The following is an 18,087-nucleotide window of genomic DNA, read 5'->3' as shown; positions in this document are numbered from 1 at the left end:
GACAGACCACTGGTTCACACTGCGGTTTCACACCTGTATCACTCCGCGGAGGAGGAGGAGGAGAAGAGGGAAAGAAGAAGAAGAAGAAGAAGAAGAAGAAGAAGAAGAAGAAGAAGAAGAAGAAGAAGAAGAAGAACAACAACAACAACAACAACAACAACAACAACAACAAATTAATCAAAATCAAGACACCACGTCCTAAAAACATGAATCACGTGCAGATGTACAGTGTTACAATCACAATGTTACTTTGTAACAAAATAAAAAAGTCACTTTTTTCAGAAAACTTGTGGTTCAACTTCACGTCTTTGATCAGCAGCCGTGTGAATGCTGCTTTCTCTTACTTTATATATTTTATTATTGTTTTATTTATTTATTTACTTAGTTTCGTTTACCTCCGACAGTAACCCCGCCCGCCGAGTGACGTCACGAAACCACTTGACCAAAACAAGGATGTGGCTCGTACTTGAGAGTTGGGGAAGAGATGAGTATCTCACATTGAGAAATTAATGAGGGAGACCCCGCTCTGTCCGCGGTGCGCATTCAGCCGGGTTCCTGGAAACTCTGCCTGGTGTAATTTATTCCTCTAATCAACATAATCTGAGGGTAAAGTAGTTAATCCACGCCGTGAGACTCTCAGCACGTAGCCTAGGAGCTACAACACAGCACCTTCTTGTCATTGATAACTCAGCTTTGCTTTCATTTTGATAAAATATGTTATAGTTATGCCAAAATCTGTGTCTGTGTAGGCCTGGTAATGTGTGTTTATGCAGAATGGACCTATTTATGGCATTGCATTGCATTTACTCTCATTTTCATTTTCACACTGGAGTTCTGTTTTGTTAAGTTGGTTTGATTTAGTTATTTTTGTCAGTGCCGGGCTTTGGCGGTTTAAGTTTGCTGTGTGTTATTCCAGAGAAAAAGTTAAGCTTGAAGTGCATATTTTGTTTCACTTCACGTTTTTATTGTAAAGCCTGTGGAAAATATGCTGAGGTGCTCTCTATGAGTCACGAGTTATAAAAGAAAGGCATGACTCGGCTTGTACATAGATTTTATTTATATTATTTTGACATCACATGGTAAGTTACAAGTGGCTTCTTTATTTTAGGATTTTATTTTTAGAATATTCTCCCCTGCCGTCCATTTTATTGAGCAAAAGATTTAAAGCACTGTTTTTTCCCCTTTAGTTATTTCTTTTCACTTTTCTTGAATCAATGATAATAGTTTTTAGTTTTTGTGTTTTTTCTCACATTTTATGTAACAACTTTCAAACACCTTGCAAATGTAGTAACTGTGAGTTGTAACTTGGTGTCTTGCTGTTTTTTGGCTTTTCCCATCCCATCAGATGTTTCCACTCCTTGCCCTGCTGATCCTCTACCAGCCAGTAGGGGGCACCACCTCACCAATTACCTGCTACAATGACCAAGGGGATGCTGTTGATTGGTAATTATTAACAGGCCTGGGCCCAACAAAGTGTGTGCAGATATATTTTGTGGTTTGCTTCCACTCAGTTCAGTGTCATTTGCTTTTGGCAACAGAGAGAGACGCTCATAGGGGAATATTTGAAAAGAAATTTATTACGCTCACTTGTGGTATTCCAAGCATATTATAACAGTTATAAAGAATTAAACAGAGTTGACAGCATAAACTACACAACCAGCTTTCTGTCTCTGCTGGACTGTCTTCGTGTCTCTTTCTCTGTCTTAGGTTTTATCTGTACAAACTGCCTAAACATCATGGCAGTGGAACGCCTTACAACGGTCAGAAGTATTTGCTGATGGAGAGAGGGAGCGAGGGCTGGACCGATGGGAAGGTGATGGTGAACGACAGCTCGGGAGCCCTGGGCAGGACGGTCAGCCAGCTGTACACGCAAGGAAAGGTCTGCTTCCATTTCCCCCCCAAGAGCTGCCTATATCAGAGGTGGAATGAGCGCTAAAATATTAAACTTAAGTAAAATCACCCTTTTGATTTTGTGAGTCTGCAGATGATCTACCTCTGTGTTACTTCCAAACGAGAGGCATTAAAATGGATGATGTTATTTACAGCCTATGCAGCAAAGTCCACAAGGACATAGTTTTGGTGTAAACACTCGATTTCACTGCACCTAACTACTCTCGTGTCTAAAAGTACAGTCAGCTCAAGTGAAAGCAGAAGTAAACGCTTTATAAATTTCCCAAGCTGAAATAGAAGCAAGTTATTCCAAAAATCACCTCAAGTAGAATAGCTAAAGCAGATGTAATTAGCTGCTGCTCACTTCTGCTTTCCTCTGCTCTGATAAGACTTCTCAGTATACAGACACAATTACCAGACTCGGCGTGATAAGAGCTGTGGCTTTCTTTTGAGAAGTGTTTCTATAATGATCGCTTGAAACTTGCTGATCAAAAATGAGAGACTGAGAATGAGAACCGAGAAAAAAAAAAAAAAAAGTCAGTTTACATGCAGTTTGCCTCGTTTCCCTCCCGACAGCTGTTGCAACTTGAATATAAAGAGGTTGTGTGGTTTTTTCTGTACGTGCGCATGTGTTCTCAGTGGTGTGGTGTTTTTTGACTGACGTCCACATTGAAATGCGTGTGTTCTTCAGAGCGGGGAGGTGGCGTACATCCTCTACAACGACCAGAGGCCACCCGTGTACCTTGGTGACAGATGGGTGGACGATAGTGGCAACAGAGGGGGGCACACGAAAGGTGAGGGGATGCACTTTCCTGCCACGGAGCTCACAACGCTGAGGTAGATGAGATGAACAAGTTATGATTCAACACACAAATACTTAGGCCAGCATACTTTGGCATTATGTTCCTTGCAACCTTAATTAGGAGAATAGTCAGAATTTGCATGAGAATCACATAAATCCAACGGTGCGTCCAGGGACATGGCACTGGCCCTCAGAGAAATTTGCTTGGCCCCCCACAAGTGGCCCCTCTCCAAATCCAGCAGTTGATCGGATATGAGATTGTGAAACACATTGTCTAACAGCCAGTGAAGTTTTGTAATAACCCAACATGTCTTCAAGCCAAATGCGGATTTTCAGCCTTTTTGTGTTTTTGTGTAAATCACGAGAGCTTGCCAGGCGAGTTTATCAAATTTTTACACTCTCAACCACAAAGGAGACTCAGACAGGCTCAGTGGTAAAACTAACAAAATTGTATGCAAGTGAGAGGACGAGTGGAAGCCACATTCAGCTTAAAACACCCAGCCCTTCATATAAATTAGTCTGAATATCTTGGATATCTCATGATTTTTAATGCTAGTTTTGTGGTGTCCACTCATTTTTTAATTTTTGCTATTAATAATCTTTTTCAGTTCAAAATCAACCTGCACAAAAAAATAAGTGAATAAATAAAAGCAGTACCTGTTGCATCGCCTATTGGAAGTTAAAGTTAGGTATTCATAGAGGCCCCGTTGTGTGATTTTGTGCCACATCGACCACATCTGATTGCATCAGGAAATGATAACGGGATACTGCGATGAAAAATATAATATAAATTACCGGGTGTATTACTCGCTCCACATGGAGGAACAATATGTACAGAAAAAGTGACAATGTGCAAAGGTGCGTTGACTGTTTTTTTTTATTTTTTTTATTTTCAGCCTTATTATCTGAACACACAGGGAGCATATGCACATGCTAAAACACACGGGGCGAGCACAGGAGTCCACTGGCTGGGCATCACATAGAACAGAGAGCCGACCATACATACATACATTCAACAGCTGTGTGCATTTGAGCAGCTGTGCATACACTACAGAGGGAAGGAGGAAAAAAAAAAACACCTGCTCTCTGGTTGTGCCATTTACAAATAAATGAGTGCAGTTGAGTTTATTTACTGTGTATTTCCTGGTGCTGTGGGTGATATGAATAGGATTTCTGTTCTCTCTGACGGTTTGGTGTTTCTCCTCCTCAGGTGTGGTGCTGCTGGATAAAAATCAGGGCTTCTGGTTGGTCCACAGCACCCCCCACTTCCCCCCCGTGAAGCGAGCAGGACAGTACTCGTACCCCAGCACCGGTGTGACGAACGGGCAAAACTTCATCTGCGTCACCTACCCGCTCGAGCGTTTCCAGACCATCGGTAAGGCTGGAGTCCGGCCATTTGGCCATTTAGCACAGGCCGAGTTGTAATAAAAGCGCAGTTCACACTTTATGAGAATGTTTGGATTGATGATGTTATTAAATTATAGTTATGAGAGCGGTGAGGAGATGGATCAGAACGTGTGGCGAGTAAAGATTCATACGCAGTCTGCTATTAAACTGTAATGACTGGTGTTGTAACCCCTGCTTTTAACATATGAGACATTAGAATCAAAATATTCTCTGCTGGCATTAATAAGTAACTGAACAGTTCATGCGGTCCATTGCTCACAGTTTCAAAAATTCAACTGATTATATCTCCTAAAATGTTGCTGTCGTGTAATCAAAGTTGTAATCAAATTGCTTGCAGATATCATCAGACTGATATAAAAATTAGGCGAAATATCAGGGCAATGTTGATCTGTGATGAAATACAGGATATTGTTGCATTTGTCTTCTGCACAGTTTCCTCCCGGACCAAAGCTACAGGAAAACACTTTAAAAAACTGCACTGAAATTGTATTTTCTTTGCACATTTTATTCATTTAAACCTGCAGTAAGCGATTTCAGAACCTGTTAACAATCTTAAAACTAATCTGTGATTTATAGAGACTTTTGTACCCCTAATTATATAAACCAATACCAAGCTGCAAGGCCCAGCCATTTTGCCGTTTTCCATCTCTTTTATCTCCATGTTTTCAAATTCAGCGGGAATGTAGCTGCACCCACTTCACCTTTTACAGTATAAAACCAGCGCCCTGCTCCACCCACTTCACCCCCTCGCCTCTTCAGCTTCATTCAAATCTTCTCTGAAACATTGCATTGTGCAGATAAACATATCCAAATTTCAGATCAGTAGAGCGAGTGGCTCTGTCGCCTTGTGAGCGTGAAATGTATCCCTCATTTCCATCCAAAAAACACATTTTTTTGCTCTAACTTTCAGCTTTTGAGAGGCGATCTGCCGTGAATCTAGAGGCAGGACTGACTGTCTTTTTGTAAATGGAGTTTGAGCTCTCGACGCCCTCTAGTGGCCAGAAAAATAGGCAGTAATGTAATCCAGAGTTGCCTTACCACAGAATAAGAATTTACAGGATTTTAATGAGTCTTGGTCTCAGTGGCCTTTTAGTGCCACATGATGGTCTAATTAAATGTGGTTTCAGAAGCCTCTGAGAGTAAAATTTTTATCAATCACCAAAATAAAGTATATCACTGTTTTGGCTATTGGTAAGAAATGACAGCTATCGGCAGCTTCAGTACAAAAATATCAGCTGCCAAAAAGACATATCAGCCAAACTCTAATTACCACTTTTAAAAGTATTTAATAGCAGGTTGTATTTTCATGACAGGAACCGTTTTGTCAGAGGAGGTGTTAAAATGTTGTCACATTGTGGCTGTCATTTTGGAAATAAGCCCTTCAAGTTGTCATCGTCTCGTTTTTGTCATGCAACACTTAATAATCCAGTCAGGTACTGACACAACAACAAGCCCGATCCAAGCCGATTAGCATAAACAGGTGTCATTACCATGTAACCGAACCTCCACTTCAATTCCCTGGCAGGCCCAGCAGTTGGCACGGTTGCCATGGCAGTGCCTGGGGTAATGTAATTAGATTGAAGTGTGTAACCATAGAGATGTTGGCCCTCACACTGCGGTGTTGCATTTGCTCCATCGGTTTCATGCCTCTCCAGACGGGATGTTGAGAGCGGAGTGATTGGGCTGAGGTGACACCCGCAGTGCAGAGTGTGAACTCCCTGTCAAACACCCCGAGGAGACCTGATTGGCTCTCGCCGCAGCTTCATTGCGGTTCTCTCGAGGCCACTTGCTCTTTTTATGTCGCGGCGCCGTGGCACATGGGATTCGGGACATCATGTCGCCGCGGTGGCGTCTGTCTGTCTGTGTGTGTGTGAGCATTCTTGTGAACAAAACGGCTCGAGAACAACACAGGCTCGAGATTTCCCACTCTCACCACAGCTTGCCCCTATTATCTGATTAGATTCAGGGCACCTTGCTGCCTAAATTTTCATATTAATGAGAAAAAGCTGATTTTCTTGGAACCAATATACGTGCTAAGAGTATGTTGACACAGAAATATTTGCAAATTAAATCCATTAACTTAATTAATGACTTCATTAGCATAACCGGTTGTTTAATATATCATTTGGGATTATGGCGGGACATTAGGCAGCTCAAGTGCCTGTTGTGAAGTTCCTCTGAGTTTTAGCCTAATCAGCGTGCCAGTTAAGATTGAAATTCAGGCCTCCACACAACAAAGGCTGCAGCTGGGTGATTGATTGGAACCATTTTTGTATAGAATAACTCACTAAATGAAAAAAAATAAATAAAATAAAATACACCCTACATGATCGAACACATTACAAAACATATTAGTTGCCTTACATTTCTGGGTCCATTTTGAAGTATGGTGCTGTATTTTATTTTTAATTCATGTGAACAGCAGCTGCAGTAATCTCGATAGACCATAATGCAGCGCAGCTACAGCCAGCATCATAGTAATGTTTGGAATACAGTGTCATCTTCGACGGCTTTTTTTTTTTTTTTTTTTTTTTTTTTTGTGATTTCAACAAGCGGATGCAACACGCCACAGCGATGTTCTCCCTCCACTCTCGCTTTGTCCTGCCTGGAAAACCGCACTTCACTCTTGCTGCCACTATTGTTCTCTCCTCCTACACATAATGAACACAGAGAAGCCGCTTCTCTCCGGGTTGTCAAAAGTAACTGGAAATTACTGTCTGTACTTTCACAGGTTGAGTGAAAGAGGTGCAGTTCCCCCCAAAAAAAGGAAGTCACTACATTTCATCAAACAGTAAATCCTGAAATGTATCGATCATCAGAAACTTATGATATCTAACAGCGGATCCCTCTGTCAGTAATGTAGCCTACAGTTTGTTTGATGGCCTGTGCTGCCTCCTTGCGCTCTATGTTAATCTCTATTATCACTGGATCATGTGTTGTGCATTGTGTTTCCATTCAGCTTTGGGCTCGCCGTTGACAGTGTGTGCGCCTCAAATCGAATCTATTTCATGCCGCAGGAGAGCAGCTGCAGATCAATCAGCCTAATGTGTACGACTGCGACGTCCCGCAGTCCTTGGCGTCCGTGGTGCCCGCGCTGGCTGCCGTCTGCACGAAGAGCCGCTCGACCAATGACATCTTCCCGCACTCCAAGCCCGTAGCCAATCGCAGCGTGACCCTGACCTCACAACATGGCACCGACTTCATCAGCTTTGCCAAAGGAGCCTCTTTTAATAACGGTGAGAAATTTTTAAAACGTCTTCTGCCAACAGTGAACCTTGTTTTTGGCTTCACCTCTGCAGCTGTACAATTTATTTGCATTCAACAGCGGTTTACATTTTATGTTATTTAAAATGAAACTACATGTAGACAGTTAACAGACGACAGAAGAATAAAAGGCCAGCCAGATAAAACAGTAAAAAGTGCAGGCATGCAGGAACAGATATTACTCAGATATTGCTTATTTTCTCCCATTTCCTCTCCCTGTGCCACATCAGACCTGTACCACTCCTGGGTGGCCCCGACCCTCCAGTCAGACCTCCTGGTCCAGTTCTGGGTTCGCTCCACAGGGGTCCTCCCCTCCGACTGCTCCCTGGGCTGGAAGGTCCTGGACATCACGCTCATCTCACCGGGGCAGACATTCACCTTCAAGACCAGCCAGGATCACTCCAAGTGGGCGGTCAGCGTCAAGCCGGCGAGGGACGGCGCCGGGGGTTGGGTGTGTGTGGGCGATATAAACCGCAACGAGGCGGAGGAGAAGCGGGGGGGCGGCACGGTGTGTCTGCGGGACCCGGTCGTGTGGAAGGCTTACCGGACGGCGGCGCTGGACTGTGAGATGTGCGGAGGAGGAACGGGCAAGTGTGATGTGAGCTGGAGCCAGATGAGTTCATCACAGGGTCAGCAGGACGTGGCTGATATGAGCTGATAAGAGTGAAGTAACAACAGGTCTGTGTGTGTGTGTGTGTGTAAGGGAAGTATTTGAACAAGTCTGACACATACACAATATCAATTTTGTTAAATTAATGGGGAAATCATATGTAAAGGTGCTACATACAGTATTTTAACACCAATAAATCACTACCAGAATGATTTAACTTTTTAATATTCTCAGATAAGTGATAGTTACCCGAATGAAGCAGCGCAAAACAGGAACTGCTTTATTTTGCAAGAAATGCACTAAGTTACCCGAGTTTCTCTGCCTTCACTGCACACCTCAAACTCCATGTTCGGTTACCTCGCTAAGAATGAACACTGGCTCTTTCAAGTCTGTCATCGGCTCTTATTGTCCTTCAAATCAATTGCACACGGAGCAGCAGCGGCCGGGTCAGGTAACAACACCCTCTCTGACATAGGAGGCAACAGGATATGGGTAATATGCTGTGAACTTTGAGAAACACAGAGAGCTGCAGTGCACGTGGCACTTTGAATGCAGCGTTGGTGCAGGGGTTACAACTACCGGGCGCTGGTAAGCACTTTGGGGAGACCGGCTGAGAGCTGCTTCACGAATTTAGAGTTGGACTCAGTCTTTGCAAAGTAAAATGAGCTGGTTTGAGGATGTATTTTTTTTATTGGAGAGCTTAAGTTTTGCTGTTGGCATTGTATGCAGAGGGATTTAATGGATGTTTTCAAATGTGTTGGAGAAGTGGGATTCGTTGCACCTCACATTCACCATGAGCTCCTACTGTAGTCGCTGACAACATCCAATTTTGAGAGATGCTCTAATACTCTGCGTTTCATGGAATGCTTGTGTTATATTATGAATTGACTGGCTTGGTGCGAGGGGGTAGGATATAAATCTCAGGTGTTTTTGTCTGAAAAATCCATAAATTTGACACCTTCTGATGTTTTTGATGTCTTAGTTTTTCTAGCCGTACTTTAATTTTTTTTTTTTAAATGCACTGATCCATTCAGACTTGTCAGCTTTCATGTCATGATTTTGCTTGAAGCTGAAGATGCTGGCTGTCTTGAGTCTGAATAAAGAGACTAAAGCAGAGTTTGGCAAGAGTTTGCAATTTGTGTTCGCCTTGATTTAACATTCTTAAGTCTGTGAGAAAAACAGAAATGTTGGTGCTAGACATGAGACATTTTTAATTCTTTTTATAGAATACTCAAATGCAGCATGGAAAATAGTCTGTATTGAGCAAGTGCAATATGTTTCGGCGTAACAGTAAAAAGCAGTGAGATTCATATAAAAGTAAATTTATTACCACAAAATAGGACATCCTGTATGTAGTGCATAAAATAGCTTTGATGTGAGACTCTACAGGGCTGCCGGTTACATTTCCTCCAATGCACACCCACATGAACTGTGCACATTCCAATGCAAACATGGGAAAAGGTGAGCACCCGATAGAAAAAGGCACTGAAACGATCAGTAGCATAGCACGTGCTAGCACACTTCATCAGTTGTTACCCAGGATCCTCTCCCTGGTCCTGCCGTGCCCGTGCCTCAGCCAATCAGGAGGCTTCACCGGCACCGGGCAGACAGTACGACAACCAGAGGTCACAAGAGTCGGGACTTACTCCTCCAACACAGTCCTCATTCATGTGTGCAAACTGCTCTTTGTTCTCAACTTACATTGCAATCAAGTTGACGCATGACGTTAATTCAGAACATGAAACTGGAAAACTGAGGCTTTGCACAGTGAAGATAGCCTGCACTGCAAAAAAAAAAAAAAAATCTTCATCTGAACTAGTCAAGTAGCCTCATATTTGGTCTTAAAAATGTGTTTTTCTTACAACAAATCCAAAAATATGTCGGTGGGATGAGATAATCCCACCTGTTTTGCAAGGGATTTTCACTTGTTTCACAATTTAAGTATAAATATACTCAAACAAGGCAGATCAGCCCACTTGTGTCAAGAAAATTACACTTGGTTGAAAAAAATTCTGGGGTTATCTCATGCCACCGGCAGAATTTCTCTCACTTATTTTAAGAAATACAGCATTTAAGACTGAAAAACACTAAATTAATTGTTGAGGTGGGGATTTTTTTTTTTTTATAGTGTGCTGAGTGTAGGACCATTCCTCATCAGATAATTCACAAAGGAATGGTTGGAAAATCCTCACAAAGTCAAGGTTATCTTAGACGTTGACAGGTTCAGCACTGGTAAACCCTCAGTGTAACGATGGTGGCACGATATCAACTCGTCGGCCACTCAAACTGTCCTTAGTGTTTTTATCTGAGTGCTTTCGGTGAATGGATTCACTGTGTTTTGCCAGATTGCAAAGTGCGACGTAAAGCTATGATTAAGTTAAGCAAAGCCACAAGCTCTGGAAAGTGCTCCGAGTGGTTTCTAAGTTCCTGCTGGAATGAATATCTGCAAACAGCTGAAATAATCATTCATCTCACTGTCGACATGTGCTGGCCTGTCTCAAATGGTAATTTTGCTGTAATTCAATGCATTCTTCTTCTATTTTTTTTTTCTTTCCAAAATGAATTAGTTACTTTGCAATCCACACATATGGACCTCGCGCTCCGTGCCAATGTAAACACATTTTTGACATCATACAGACATACAAAATATATATAAATATATACAAAACATTTATATTTTTCAATACAACCCATTAGACGAGCTCCAGTGTTTCTGCTACAATGACGTACAGCGCTGCATCTTTCATCTATCTCCATACGCGTCTCTCTCACGCCAGGCCCAGACAGCTTTGCATGCTTAGGATTTTTGCTTCACAGTCCAAAAATCTGAATTGTGTTTTTTTTTTTTTTTTTTTGTGTCATAATCCTGGTTTCCTTAGACAAACATCTCAGGTGATCACAGAGGCACATTTTGACCAATTAAATGGAAATGTCACTTCACTCACGACTGACAGATTTCTTGGTCGTTGTTAACTATGACTCTTTTTATGCATTGAGTTGGAATGGGAAATGATGCGAATGCATGTTCAGCACCAAATGCGCTCACTTAAAGGTTTCTATTGCACTTCCTCTGTGTGTTAATTTGTATACTGCTAGGGAGAGGAAAAAAAATTTGGGGTGTTCTTCAGCGGCGGATGGCTCTGGTGCACACGACTGAGCAGCGGGGTACTGAAATGCATCGGAAAGACCCTGCGATAGAGTTGTTCGTTAAAACACACTGAGGCATGTTAACAAGAGGTGTCTGTTTTGGTATAACAAGCTCAGTGGGAATTCTCCCTCGGGAGAAAGGCAAAGATTCGGGGGGGTTTTGCAGAGACAAGGCCACACTGACGCATTCTTGAGACCAGCGAGACCCGTGGAACGATGAGGAACGTCCGTCACTGTGCAGAGTTTGATATCAAAACAGAGTTCGGACCAGCCGCCTCCCCTTGGCCTTGATCCGAGGGAAAGTGGCGCTGGTCTCTGTGCTGATTGGCTGCAAGCCAAGGGGGGTGTTCCCGCCTTTCCTTCTTAACAGGAAGTCAACGCTGGATGATGTCATGGCATAGAAGACGTTTCCTGTGGCAGGGATCACCAGTTCTGCAGCGGAGAAACGAGAGATAAACAACACAGCAGAGTTCAACTGAGCGTCCCAAATCTGTGATAATGGTGCCATCAGTACTCTAAAGCTTAAAACACACTCAAGATAATTTTAGTATTAAACCAAAAAATCAGGTCCCCTCATGCTATTAGAGACACGCTGATGTGTTGTGCTTAATTTTTTTGGTGTACTCACATCTCCTCCACTTCCCTTATCTACTTCTATTTCAGTAGGTGAAGTACAGATAGGTGCAAACACTCTTTTTTTTTTTAGTTTGTGCAATAAATTCTCTTAAATTGTATTCTCTATAATCCCACATCAGCCCTTTAGTACATTTTTTTCACCTTTTAGAAATGGCCTGCTGTCTGTTTTACTTTGTTGACTGGTGTTTGTGTCTCATTCGCTCCGTGCAACAAGCCACATTTCCCATGTGGGACAATAAAATAACGGACCTGCATTTCCCTGTATGCATATGTGTGGAAAGAGTTTTTCCGGTCTTGAAGAGGTGAGATTAGATGGAGAGAGCAAGGTAGAGGTGTGATATCAGGTTGTTCAAATAACAACAACAAAAAAAAAAACTGCCAAAGAAAGCACTGTATGTCACATGCTATGAATCACAGCTGCACAGATATGCAAAATGTGCCAGCTACAAGCCAGTGTCTCTCTGCCTCTTCTATGCTGGATTTCTCCCTTTGGTGTAAAATTGGAAGTCAAACAAGAAGCCCGCGTTCAACTTCGATCTGAAGGACTGACACCAAAAATTCGACATTTACCGCTGTGATACAAAGCTTATGTTTTAGAAATATTCTGCTGTCAAACTCCATTGCAGCCGTGAAGTATTTGTATTTGGGCGTGACATCACATTGTTGGCGCTTTGCAATTTATCCACAGAAATGAGAAAAATACACCACCGAGCAACAAAATGGACCCATATACACAAGGCACCTCAACAAACAATAGCTGTTTTTTTTTTTTTTTTTTTTGTAATGGAGCTAAAATGTTTTATGGTGAATTTCTCCTTTAGGTTTTTTGGGGGAAAGTTACCTGAAAGTGACAAAGTAAAGAATGTTTTTGCCTCTGTTGTACTGGGAAAATGTCTTTACCTTTTCCCTCAGGCAGAAGTTGAATCAGCTCATATCTGGACGCCTCATTGGGGTCCTGATTGTGCTTTTCTAAGGCAGAGCTGATCACAGTGGGGGTCTTGTCATTGCTTGTCACCTGAGGGGAGAGAGGAGAATAACAATGGCAGCAGACAGCTTGACTTGCACTAATGATATCCTGGGTGCATTGTGTCCTGGGGATATGATTTTGATGACTATCATTATGGGATACTTGCAGATAAGAAGAAAAGCCTTAAGTGGTGCAGCATGTGCCGTATAATTTGAGATGGAACATTTTCCACATTCCCGCTGCCCCCCCTGTAAATTAAACTCAAACTGTTTTACCAGTATGCTGCGGTACAAGTTTCCGTCCTGCAGGTCCATCCGTATCCTGATGATTCGCATGTCCGGTCCCGAGCCCTGGGTGTTGTAGGAGGGGTTGTTGCCGCAGGAGACCGATCGGCGGTGTGATTTTGTGGGAGTGGACGGGGACAGCGAGGTGGAGGAGGAGTCGTTGGTTGGAGGGGAGGTGTCTACATCCAGACAGGACACTGAGGGCGATTTCATATGCTGCAATAAGAATAACAGGAGTGACGATGATGACGACAATCAAGGAGGCGATTTCCCTCCAGTGTGGAAGTGTGAAAACACAAAAATAATGCATAATAATCCAGTTCATCCAGTTCTTTAGTCTCATCCCCTGTCCTAAAATCTTGTTTTTCTTCAAACAAGGTGAAAAATCTGCCAGCTGGGTGAGATAATCCCACTTGTTTCCATTGCTAATCAATTTGTTTCCGGAATTTTCTTGAAGCAAGTGTCATTTTCTCGATCCGAGTGGGCTCATCTGCCTTGTTTCAGCATATTTATATTTATATATGTATACTACTTCTACTACTGAAACAATCAAAACTGCATTTGATACAAGTGGGATTATTTCATCTCACTGGCAGATTTTTTCACTTTTTTAAGAAAACCAAGATTTTGAGACTGAATATGAGGCCTAATTACGTGTTAATGTGCATATTTAATTTTTTTTTTTTTTTTTTTTTTTTTACAAAATCAAAAATAATTTTTAAAGATATCATTTTTAAAGATACAAAGCCTTTTGATAGCTACTCTTACATGTTCCTGTGCAACGAGCTAATAATACAAAGGTTGCAGGTTGCACAGCATCAGAAATAGCCTTAGATTACCTTTGCAAGTTTGGAGAGCAGGTTATTGACAGGGGAAGGGAAGTCAAAGAGGCTGTCGCTGTCACCAGCCAGGCTGGTCCGGGAGGTACTCAAACTGTCAACACATGGAGTCACACACACACACACACACACACTTCACTTATTAAGCCTAGCATGGACGTCAACAGTGTATGACCACCTATTCTGACAACTGAATATCCTGTCTCACATATTGTTGTTGTCATGTGAAAACCCAGGCATATTTTTGTCCCTCTGCGGACAGAGCGAATTCTCCAGCCGCTTCATGAAACCCTTTCAAAGTCCACTGAACAAACTCAAAATGGATTTTCATCTTGCTAGAAAAACAAGTCTGTTTTTCTTGGGGTCCTGAAAAATGGACATTTTGGAGATTCAAGGTTTTCACCCAACAGTGATGATATTTTGAAATGTAAATGTGGCATTTTGATCACGTTCCTGTGCAATATCATTGTGTGTGTATCTGTGTGTGTGTGTATGTGTGTGTGTGTGTGTGTGTGTGTGCACATGTGTGAAGCGCTCAGCGCCACTTACTCTGGGCACTGTGTGATGATCACTGTTGGAGTAAGGCCACTGGGCGCTTCAATTTCATTGGACAGCCTGTAACTGCAATAGACATTATCCAGTAAATATGTCAGCTGGGTCCCACTGTATGAATCAATGTGTTCATGTGAGCCCAGGTTGCAGATTTTTACCTCTGTTCCTCTGTCAGCGTAGGTACGCTCTGATACCACTGCGTGAAGGCCTCGTCGGCTACGAAAACACAGTTTTTGCAGGAAGACTGCAGGAGCCGGATTTGAGCTAAAACCTCAAATTCCTGTTAACAAAGAAACACATCGCCTCGAGTTTCATAAGACCTTCCAGAAAACAAAAGCACGCGTGACGGCTGATCAAGTATTATTGCATTAGGTTTGTGTTTTTATGAAGTCAACCCGCTCACCTCTTCAAGAGGCACCTCACGGCACTCTCTCTCCCCACTTAATCACATCCCCTCTCCTATATTATGCGCCTCTGCACACTCTAATATGCTCTTATCTCAAAGTAAAAAAAAAAAAATCCCTTCTATCTCTCCCCTTGCTTCTTATTTCCCTCAGTTCTTTTCGTAGCACCTCTCTCTCTAGCAGGATCACTCTTAGGTCACAGGGATATTGTTGGGGCACTTTGGCTCTCACTCTTGCACTTTACTCTTGGGTGCTTGTTATGTTTGTGCTCTTGACATGAAGCTTAATCTCCTGCCGCACTCATTGAAAATTACTCAGGGTAAGAGCACGGGCTAAATGACAAAAATCTAACAAAACGCAGCATGCCTCTTATGTTGCAAGTGCCACAATAGATGATCACACAGCTCAACTCTTTAGCTTTTCGCCCTTGAGCTGACGCACACAGGGTTAAAAGCCATTGCAACACTCACCCGTCTCCTTTTGTCAAAGTTGATGTAGCCATTCTGCGAAGGAAGTGACAGGATGCGTTATGGCAATTTGATAATCATTTGCGTAATCTGCTGAGCAACTGCCAGGGGATGTGACTGGGTTTCCCCCCTTGACAGACACACGACGGGAACTTACATCCAGCCTGTCTTTGACGGCCGTGTCCAGCATGGTGAGGTCTGTGAGGAAGATGCCCAGGTAGGGCACGGTGCCCTGGGCGCTGGACTGTGAAGAAAAAAGCAGTGTTTCATCAGCTAGCGAGCGGGCCCTCAGAGACTCCCGTAGACATCTTAAAGGGCCCACACAGCGAGGGATTTCAGAGGAGCCGCCTGCTGCTATTTTTCAAATGATTTTCAGCATTCAGGACATCACATAGACGACAGCCCTCTGTTCCTTTATACTGCTGCATGCTGGTCCATCCACCTTACAGCCCACCATCAAACCAATGAGACGCCCCCCGCTTCGCACTTTAGTATCAATGTCTGAATGTGGCTCTTTGTTCTTAAACACTAGTATGTTTTATTACATTCCCAGCAATTATCATCGCTGGCATGTTCATTTGTAGTTAAGTGGTTATTAAATGGCCCCTAAAGCCTTTTTTATTTGCCAATGACTGATGAAACCCATGAAAGAAAACGAAACCAATGTCATGTCAGTTATCTGCTCAAAAGCACAAACAAGCTCTTGTTTATGACCTTTAAAATAACCCCAAATGCAAATAGATCGCACAAACAACACAATATAATTTCAAGGCATGCGTACGGCAAAGATAATTTCTCCAAAGACATTATATAATATTGTGTGTCCCATAACTTTTACAACAGGAGCGACACACTTGCACCATCTTACATCATTCCTAGGTTATCCAAGGTCCCCTGCAAAGGCCTGTGAGGGTGTACGATCCTTGAGGCTAAAACAATTGGTATTCACACCAGACCTGGGCCCGCTAAGTGTGTGCAAATAATTCTGCTTGAAGTAACAGATGGGTGGGGCTTCGCCTCACAGACCACTACAAAAGTCATTTTAGGTTAATCCTCTGTGACTGACGACTTGCCTAACTTGATCTGAAATGTCCCGATGAAGCAAACCCAGCCGATCTGACACTCCGGTTAGACTGAAACAAATCTTGACAATCAGTTGCAAATACTATACCGTGCAAGTGAACATGGACTAAGCACATTTGTCAGAAACGCCCTGCTTTTGCATTCATACAGTTACACCCGTTCACACTTGGGAGCTGCCCCGTACAACAACAATTTTCATTTGAGCAGATGGGAGGCGCCTCGCTCCAGCAGCAATCGCTGCTGCGAGAACGGGGAACGGTATTCACTGTTCTCACCCAGATTTTCCCTGCTAGTTGTGGCATTCAAACCGCTGACCTTCCTGGAACAAGGATACCCGCAATTTGGTCCAAGTCTATTTTACACTCCACTTACCCCAGTGAGACGCCTGTTGTTCACCCTGTTGTCGAGGCTGGCGAACTTCGACGTGCCCTCCTGCAAGACAAAAACAGGTTTGGTCAAAGAGAAAAGTCTTGATGTTAAACCGCACAAATACTCCAAAATCATGGGCTGCTCCTGCTACCATATTGTAAGTGTGACCAGCCAGATGGATCATTTATCCCAAACCCTGTGTGGCAGCTGTAGTCATTTCTAGACAGGCTGAAAGAGCGAGCGGAGGGAAGCAAGTTACGGCGCTGAAAATCAAAGCCCAACAGAAGGCGGTGATGTTTTTCCAACATCAAAGCTCAGAGTGAAGCTTTCAAAATGAACGCATATGTTTTGATTAATTCCTTTGGGGGGGCCATCGTGGGCAAAATCGCAGCTAATGCAAATGTATTGATGCCCGCAACTGCACCATTATATGGAATCAAAACACAGCTAATCCTGCCAATTTCCTCAACTCCCTGTCACAGTGCATGCTAAATATAATGTAGGTCTGGAGATGGATGTCGTAAACTAAAGTGAAAGTGTTGACAGAATAAGGGCAGCTTTACACAACTAGATTAGGCCTATTTCTGGTCTGTAAAGCATCCTCAGCTCTGCTTCTTTAACACTGAATATGGTTTTCAGTCAGGGATTAGGCGTGACCTTACTCCATGCAACTTCCATTAATAGAAAGAGAGAAATTTAACAAAAGTGGTCCACTAGTGGCACTTGACAGACATGTTATTATATGTCTCATGCTGCTGTTCAAATTATGGGCTGTCAGTCACCGGGATGTGAGATGTCAGCCACAGAGCAGATAAGTCACATGGTTTCCCAGGTTGCAGAAGAATTTTGACCCTTCGCTTGAGGCATGAAGACATCACCACAGGCTGGAAGCATGCACACCGTTTTTCAGTGGTGTCCATGCACGACTCTGCACGCATACTTTACACTATTACCAACCATTTTCCAAAGCATACCATACATATTTAAATTTTTTAAGTGTTTTTCTGACTGTCCGGTCAGCTATCCATTTACACTATTTGAGTTACGGAACAAAATTCACAGGTCTGAAAATTGCTTGAGGTAGGTCATCCTGTCCTCATTTATTTTTTGTCAGAGTTACTTTATGGTTGTGGGGGGGGGGCTGATTTGAAAAGCCAGCAGGTGTGTGCCCTTTAGAAAGTGCTGTAGAGGCACTGACCACGTTGAAAGTACAAGGCAGTCGCACACTCGCTGAGCCACAATGCAAAAGAAATGTATTAACTTAACACCAAACTTTAGCAAAGTGCTCTCTTCTTCAACGTACTGATGCTTTGGAACACACTTTGGAAAATGGTCAGGAGTAAAGTATAGATAAAATTTAGAATTG

General features: G+C 42.9%; 2 protein-coding genes across 4 annotated transcripts in view; one reads left to right on the top strand and one right to left on the bottom strand.

The window, feature by feature from the left end:
- Positions 1–461: 461 nt before the first annotated feature.
- dnase2 (deoxyribonuclease II, lysosomal) lies at positions 462–9,089 on the top strand. 2 transcript variants are annotated; one of them, XM_030072436.1, is made up of 7 exons: positions 462–606; positions 1,346–1,443; positions 1,708–1,879; positions 2,582–2,684; positions 3,903–4,067; positions 7,117–7,335; positions 7,594–9,089. In XM_030072436.1, the coding sequence occupies exons 2-7, from the start codon at positions 1,346–1,348 to the stop codon at positions 8,019–8,021; spliced, it is 1,185 nt and encodes a 394-aa protein (XP_029928296.1). In that variant the 5' UTR covers positions 462–606; the 3' UTR covers positions 8,022–9,089. The 2 variants fall into 2 exon arrangements, with proteins under 2 accessions (XP_029928296.1, XP_029928297.1); XM_030072437.1 differs by having other exon boundaries at positions 465–535.
- A 1,259-nt stretch (positions 9,090–10,348) lies between these two features.
- rgl2 (ral guanine nucleotide dissociation stimulator-like 2) overlaps positions 10,349–18,087 on the bottom strand; it is a 32,503-nt gene continuing 24,764 nt past the window's right edge. For both annotated transcript variants that reach the window (XM_030072434.1, XM_030072435.1), the window contains 9 exons: positions 16,725–16,784; positions 15,427–15,513; positions 15,273–15,305; positions 14,557–14,678; positions 14,396–14,467; positions 13,847–13,940; positions 12,999–13,223; positions 12,657–12,771; positions 10,349–11,552 (listed from right to left, as the gene is read on the bottom strand). In XM_030072434.1, coding sequence (XP_029928294.1) covers positions 11,371–11,552; positions 12,657–12,771; positions 12,999–13,223; positions 13,847–13,940; positions 14,396–14,467; positions 14,557–14,678; positions 15,273–15,305; positions 15,427–15,513; positions 16,725–16,784 — 990 coding nt within the window. In that variant the 3' untranslated portion in view covers positions 10,349–11,370. The remainder of the gene's footprint in view (positions 11,553–12,656; positions 12,772–12,998; positions 13,224–13,846; positions 13,941–14,395; positions 14,468–14,556; positions 14,679–15,272; positions 15,306–15,426; positions 15,514–16,724; positions 16,785–18,087) is intronic.

This window comes from Myripristis murdjan, chromosome 16, assembly GCF_902150065.1.
Source record: "Myripristis murdjan chromosome 16, fMyrMur1.1, whole genome shotgun sequence".
NCBI lineage: Eukaryota > Metazoa > Chordata > Actinopteri > Holocentriformes > Holocentridae > Myripristis > Myripristis murdjan.
This window is presented reverse-complemented; position numbering and strand designations above follow the sequence as displayed.